We start from the raw sequence: 7,212 nt of genomic DNA on the forward strand, positions 1-7,212 counted from the left end.
GGACAGCTGGCCCAGGGAAGAAGACCCAACAAATCTGAGAATCCTACTGACCTAAACCTTGTGGAGTGTCACAACCCAGGTGAGCCCTGAGCAAGGATCTTCTCTGTACACCCAGAAAGCTAAGTAACAGCAAATGGCAATGTAATGGGGGTCATCCCAGCAAGCCCCTAAAGCCAGGACTAAGCGGGGAATACCCATAGAACAGTTGGTAGAAGCTAACTGGGAGGAGGGAAAGAACGGACCCACTGAGTGAAGTGGGACCTTGAGAGAAGTTGAGGTGGCCAAAGCAAAGGAGAGATTTGTGTGGCACACTGGGGAAAAGAAAAACAGAGCTTAAACCAGGTGGTGATAGCCTAACAGAACCCTCAAACTGGGAAGGAAGCAAGAGTGATCAAACCTTTTTTGTGTGCATGTATACTGGAATTAGAAACAATTGAGACCAGGAGTAAGGGATCTCACCTTTTGCTTTATTACCCCCATGTAAATACAGTCCAGATAGAGAGAATGATCTCCTTTGTCCTTGATTTATGGTTACAAGACCCTAATTCCCTACAACTGAGTCTTTTAAAAGTGTTTTAGTTTACAAAGCCTGAAGTAAGGCTGGAAGAGAAAGTGAGAAAGGAGTTAAATTCATGAATAATCACAGAAACTTAAGAGTCACTAGAAGGAAGGAGTAGAGATGATGACAAAGAGAGAGGAGAGAAAAGAGGATGGGTAGAGTATAACCCAATCAATTCAGCCAAGGAGAGGCTCAACCAGAAGAAACTGAGACCAAAGAACCACAGGGTAAATAACCTGGCTGAGCTTGAGCAGAGACTCTGCAAGGTATCTCACACTCCTGACCAACACAGAAGAGTGACCAACCACCTGAGAGGAAAGGGGCAGGGTGAAGGGGAGGTGGAGCCCTGCAGAAGACCATGGTCCCTGCCAGACTGACCTCTGCTCAGAGTCATCCATCCTCTCGAATATTATTATACCATCAAGGCGTGGCAGGAAAGCGGGAAGGACAAGCCCGAGGTCAAGGTAATTCTAATGCAGCTGGGTGGACAAGGGCACATGCTCTCACACCCCTAATCTGCTGCACGTATCTACTTCAATATTCCCTCCTTTCACACTGATGTTCCCTTTCAGCATGCTCTGGGACGAGTGTTGGAAGGCCAGAGTTAAACACTAGTTTGCTATCTGGCAGGCAACTTGCTGCTGCTGCCTACTCCACCCGTGCGACTGGCCCAAGTTCCCAATAGTATACTTTATGGAAGGAGATAGGATTTCAAATAGCCTACAGAGCATCCACAAGCAAGGACATCATCAGATGCTCCCAGAGAGTAGACACTCATTTGAAAAATAAGAAGTTGAGACATCAAACTTAACATAATGTTGATAAAAGACAACCTGCAGAAAGAACTCCTGGGTTAGCAAGGGCTACAACCCAGCACACCTTCCCCACTCTGCCTCACACTGACCTGAAAGGTCAAACCTAGGGCTGAGAAGAATTCAGTCTCCATGACCCCCGTGCAAAGACTGCCAGTTAGGAAGTCCCACAGTTCTAAGTGAGGTGGGAGGGCCCAATGGTAATAAGGGGTAGAATGAGTATTAAAAATGGAGAAGCAGCCAAAGTCACAAGCATCTCCAAGATATTCTGGTCATGAACATGCAAGCTCAGTTGAGGGCATGACTGGATGGGAACTGTTTACTCTCATTCATACATGCACTCTCAGCTTTTCTTCATTGCTTACTTTCTTTCCACAAAAGAGGAAGAAGTGTCAAAGAGGCTATTTAAAAACAAGCAACTCTTTAAGCAGTTCTGATATTCCAAACAAAAAAACCCCAATGTTCATCTTCCCCATAGCCAACACACAGCAAAGGGTCTTTCCAAGGCCTTGTTATGAGTTCCACGTTCATTTTGTACAGAGACCACTGGCTTCTCAAAAGCATCTCTGCTGTCATCATTTCTAGATCCATCATTCTAGGAACCTCGTGGGTCTTTCCGACTTTCTGTCCTCTAAAATGGTTCCCGCTATATTAGTTTTGATTGGAATAGCAGCAGCAAAACAGACTTTAAGTAAAAAATATCTCCCTGACATATTTTAAAACATCGTCGTCCTCATCCTCTGACACAGTCCTGTCAGCACAGCCCAAAGCTTCAGTCTGGGGCTTGGTGCGTGACTTTGGTGTTCTGGACCCACTTGTAGTTGCTGGACTCCACTGAGGATCAATCTGCAACTGCTGGCATCCCTGCTCCTCTTCACTTTCGGACAAAACCTTGTCCTCTCTTTCCTTGCATTTCAAATTCTGGCAAATAAAATAATTGTATACACCCATAAAGCATGTTGTCTCAAAGATAAAGCCTTATCCAAATAGCCAGATTTTAGATGATTATAGAAAGGGTTTCTATTTCACCCTGAAGTGGCAACACTCCACATCCAGAAGTGTAGGTCCAGAAATTAATACTGCTCTGGCCCACTGGAACCTCAGGGGAAATCATACTAGAGACCAATGTTTTGCACCTAACTGCAATTTGGCGAGAACCCTGCAGCTAACATTTTTACAGTCACAAAAGCTTTGGATTGTTTAATGACCTCAAGTGGTTGGCGAGTCTTATATTATATATCCTGAGAAATTAAAGGCTCTTCAGGACGGAACAGGAGAGGATCAGAAACAAGTACAGCAATGGTTCTCAACCAGGGTGCCACTGCAACTGGGTGAAGCATGCTCTCCTGCCTGTATTAGGGTTATCCGATAAACTTAAAGGAAGCAGGAGTACCCAGTCCTGCCACAGCGCTTTCTGGTCCTACCCTGCACACTCCTCCCAGAAACAGAGGTGTTGTCCTGCCTTCTCATATTTATTTACAGACACTTAAATGCCCCCATCACCTTAGTCCCTGGTCATCTCCCCAACAGCCAAATAGGAGAGTTCTATCATCTGCATTTTACTTACAGGGAACTTGAGGCCCAGAAATTAGGTGACCTGCCCAAGGTTAAACCAGTAGGCTGTGGCAGAGCATGATATAGTCATTGAATCCTGTACCTAAACCAGATGGATGCCCCTTCCTTTCTCTGGCCTAGTTTACTCCCTGCTGTCCCTTACATCACAACAGCTTCAACAAGGGTGAATGCTCAAGTTCTCATACTGAATTATGGTGTTACTAACATACAGTAGATGGGAAAAAAAGGAGAAAGTTTCTTTTTAGCTTTCCTGGCAAGGGAGTTTCCCTAAGGGAAGGGGCACAGGGCAGACATTTTAAAATTAGTCTGGGCAAAAGCACTGGTGGAAGTTTGATAAAGCCTGATGAGGCAGGGAGACAGGCCCGTAGACATCACTGCTCACCTCAGCCAGTATCCCCAGCGCCACAGTCACCAGCTCGGCTTCATTCATACAGTAGACAGTCACAGTCCTGGAAAGAGAGAAAGGAGACACCAAAATCAGGGATAACATAGGGAATGTTGAGCTGCAATGCACAAAAAGATACAGGTGGAAGTTAACACATTCTACTCTCCTCTCACTACCCCCTGCTTAAACTGAGACTTCTACATCCGTGGGAGTTCACTCTACCAGGTCACCAAAAAGAAGATGCAGGGCAAGTGTGTGGGAATGATACTGACTGGGTTAGACGGTGGGAAGAGCAAAGCGTGTGCAGCCTCGAGTCCAAGACACAGGCTTGTGTCACCCAGATGCTCTTTATCTTGCTCAGAGACTGACCACAAAACCAAGCAAAGCTGCTGCTTCTCTGAACACGTGAAGGAGTTAAGAGAAGAACAAGAGCAGAGGGTTACAGCAGGTGTTTCCATCTATGAGGCCCCCAGCTTGTCTATGAATGCTGCCCCTCTGGAAACACCCTAGGTGTGCACATCGTAGGAAAAAGCAGGCAGGATCCTACACAGGGTTCACTTCAGGAATCCCCTTTGTTCCCAAAATTCTTGTTTTTGAAAGACAAGAAGTCAGAAATGGGAGTAAGATTTTCTTGTCTCTCAGTCTTACACCAATGTAACTGCACTGGCTGTAGTGTTGTTCCTTGTATACACCAGCTGCAAGCAGCAATTAGGTACCTCTTCTGGGTCTGATCCTTCTGTGCCTTTCAATAACCATCCTAAAACCTTACACTGCTAACTGTCCCTAAGGGCTCTCAAAACACTTCACCAACTGTGGGAACAAAGATCAGCAACAGCAACTCTGTGGGACAGGGAATGCAGGGAGCAAAGCAAAGAATTATTTAGCTCACAGCAAATGTGAAATTGCAAGAGGTATTCAGCTGTGGTTCTAGCACTAAGACTCTCCTTGGCATCTGTGAAGTGCTATCAGATCTATGCACTTAGAGTCCTGAGGTACAGAACACAGGGCCCACCACCACATGCCCCCCAGCCACCAGGCTGGGAAGCCCTATAGCTCTGAAGCAAGGCAGAAGGCCCCTTAATGAGCCACTGCCTCCACATCACTCACAAAACCATACCTTCTTCCTTGGAAGTTTCTTATCCCGGCATCAGTCAGATCCCATTTTGCTTAGCATACTTGAATCCACATAATCAGAGATGGCACAATACACTTACCCTGCCTCAGCTGCCTTCTTCCTCCTCTTGGGTTTCGTTGGTGGCATCGTCTCTCTCTGCTCTGCCACCCCTGCTATCATCCATGGGGGGAGGACCCTCTTCTTTGCTGTTGATGCAGAGGCCTCCATCTCTTGTAATGTGCAAAAGGAAACGCTACCCACAATCAAGACACAGGCACAAAGATCAAAGTCAGGACTACCTGTCCTAATGGTTAGCACCATACACACACTCTCACACAGCAACCTTTATTAATGCTCTGCTAAGGTGGCACCAGGAAGAAATGAACAACAGGCCCCCAGTGAATGTCTTGAGAAGACATTGGCTAGGTAGGTAGAAAGACAGACAGACAGACACATGCAAGGAAGCAGGCAGTACCTTTTTTTAAAAAATATTTTTCTATAGTCCAAGCTAAATTAGCCCAAACAAATTCCAAATCTGAGAGTCAGTCCACTACCAGCAAACATCCCCTACCCCCATCTGGGGCTTCAGATGTTCCCAAAACCTCTGGCAGGCATCCTACGTGCAGGCCCAAGCCTGGAGGCTTGGCGTTCACATGCCCCGAGTTTTTCTTGCCCTCAGCTGTAAGGCCGCAGGGGCAAGCCAGGGACGAGTCTCCCACTTCCATAAAGTGGGCATAAAGCCAAGGTTAGCTATGCATTACATATGTGGGTACTATCCCATGCCAGCAGAGCGGTCTTCCGTAATGCAACCAGGAAGCCACTGTGGTGATCATGTTACTTCCCCTGCCAGGCAAGCATAGACTACACTTGATCTGAGCCTTCAAGAAGTCAGTGTCTGCGCCTGTAAGCCTATGTACCTGTACTGGTCGTGCGCAGTCACACTCCTGTCCCCTCCTTTGACACACAGCTACAAACAAAGGCTGACTCTCATCACCCGAGACCTCCCTTGCTCTCAGGCCGCGCTGACCTGCGGTCAGGCCCCTGGGCACGAGGAAGACCCTGGTGCTGAGGCTCCCAAGACCCCCCACAACTCACGCGGCTGCCCCGTGCCAGAGGCGGGCGAGCTGAAGGCCCGGCCCCGCCCCGGAGGAAGGGGGCACGGGCAGCCCAGAGCTGCGGGCCGCCAAGGCCCGACTCCCGCTCGGCGCTCGCCGGCCTCCCCGCGCCTCAGGCCCGCCGCTCGGGGGCACCAGGGGGCGGCCTGGCCTCCGCGCCCGCAGGCGGCGAGCTCGCCCCGCCCCCTCGCGGCCGGGCGGGATCGGGGCCCGCGGGCCCCCCTCCCCCAGCCCGCACGTCGGCTGCGGGGCCTGCTGCCGGGGCAGAGCGAGACGCCGACACGGACGCCTGCCCTCCAGCCGCTCCCGCCGCGAGGACCTCGCTCGTCCTCGGCCCGTCCGAGAAGTCGCTCCGGCCTCCTCCTCTGGCAGGTTCCGGCGGATGCAAGAGCCTGCTGGGCAGCTGGGGGGCTCAAAGCTGTGACTACAAAGGTTTCAAACCCAGGCTGCAAAAGAACTGATTCCCCCCCAGGGTATAAAGCTGACTGGCAGGGCGCTACGTTGCCCTTTCTCCTCTCCTCCCTTGTGCTGCACCCGCCCACCCACGCAGGGAGCAGGTGGGCTGTTTAACATTTCACTCCTGTAACACCCAGAGAGAAAGGCAGCCCCACTGCAGTGCCCATTCTCCATCCCTGCCCCACCCCCATCTTTTAGGGAAGAAGGCAGAGCAAAAGTCATCAGATAGAAGAGCAGCAAATCAGTGTTCTTTCCCCTTCCTCTCCCCGGGGATTTTCGGTTGGGCAAGCACCTGGCAGCTGTTGGCCAAACAGATGCTCTGTGATGTTGCACCGAGATGGCGTCTCCCTGCTCCCACCATAACCCCATGGGTCTGTCTACACTGGACATGATGCTCCATAGAGGCTCCTATGCTTGGCCAGCCCACTCACCTGGCTTGTAGAGACCCAGGAAACAAGCCCTTCCTCTGGCTCCACTGCAGGGAGTGGGAGACCCATGTCTAAGTCTCTTTGACTGATTCAGAGCATGGACTTATTCTGTCTTTTGTTGGAGCCATTGAGTTTGTTAACAATCACATATTCATTGGGTAAGACAGAGACTATGACCCTTTACCTCAGGGCCTATGCTAAGACACTCACCGAGAATGTGGGAAACCCACCTGAATCGGACCAGATATTTAGACATGGACTCTAGCTCTTCTACTTCCTGGGTGTTAGCCCTAGTGACCAGAACAAGCTTTCAGTACGGCCCAGGCAGATTACAAGAGACCCAATTAACTTCAAGATCAGGTTCAGCCTGATGTTCTTAAGTTCAGTAAGGGCAAACCCTTTTTTTTGGCAGGCATGTCACAAATTAGCCCTGAACCCTCTGAGTGCCATTCAAGTCCCCTCCTCCTGCTTGATTTGCTGCTCTGCTGTTTGCTCCCTGCCCTATCTGCTACTGTGCAGTCTGCTGCGTATTACACATCAAGGCTGTCTGTGCCACATGCTGTAGGTTGGCCACCCCTGCTTTACTTAAATCCATAGGTAAGTGCTCCAAATGCAGGGATCACTGCATAAACCTTTGATGGCCTGTGTTGTCAGATCTCATAACCATGACTGTGGCTTTCTGGCCCTAATGTGTTAATCCACTGCAGCAATACACACACACACACACACACACCAGTCAAATGCAAGAAAACATTTTCTTTTAAGAAA

At 49.6% G+C, this 7,212-nt stretch overlaps 1 protein-coding gene across 5 annotated transcripts; it reads right to left on the minus strand.

Moving 5' to 3' along the window:
- Window positions 1-446: 446 nt before the first annotated feature.
- Window positions 447-5,873, minus strand: CYREN (cell cycle regulator of NHEJ). 5 transcript variants are annotated; one of them, XM_090042812.1, is made up of 5 exons: window positions 5,541-5,873; window positions 5,363-5,412; window positions 4,546-4,698; window positions 3,329-3,395; window positions 447-2,292 (listed from the first exon to the last, which is right to left on the minus strand). In XM_090042812.1, exons 3-5 carry the CDS (start codon window positions 4,671-4,673, stop codon window positions 2,059-2,061), a joined length of 429 nt encoding a protein of 142 aa, XP_089898938.1. In that variant the 5' UTR covers window positions 4,674-4,698; window positions 5,363-5,412; window positions 5,541-5,873; the 3' UTR covers window positions 447-2,058. The 5 variants fall into 5 exon arrangements, with proteins under 5 accessions (XP_089898938.1, XP_089898937.1, XP_089898935.1 ...); XM_090042811.1 differs by lacking the exon at window positions 5,363-5,412; XM_090042809.1 differs by having other exon boundaries at window positions 4,546-5,412.
- Between the last annotated feature and the right edge of the window lie 1,339 nt (window positions 5,874-7,212).

This window comes from Crocodylus siamensis, chromosome 4 (assembly GCF_052110815.1).
Source record: "Crocodylus siamensis isolate JL-2025a chromosome 4, ASM5211081v1, whole genome shotgun sequence".
Taxonomy (NCBI): Eukaryota; Metazoa; Chordata; order Crocodylia; family Crocodylidae; genus Crocodylus; species Crocodylus siamensis.

Coding starts and splice junctions, on each gene's coding strand:
- CYREN (XM_090042809.1), bottom strand. CDS start 4,766: ATGGTGCTAACCATTAGGACAGGTAGTCCTGACTTTGATCTTTGTGCC. Junction 3,396..4,545: donor AAGAAGGCAGCTGAGGCAGG/GTAAGTGTATTG, acceptor CTCTCTTTCCAG/GACTGTGACTGTCTACTGTA. Junction 2,293..3,328: donor CGCTGGGGATACTGGCTGAG/GTGAGCAGTGAT, acceptor TTTATTTGCCAG/AATTTGAAATGCAAGGAAAG.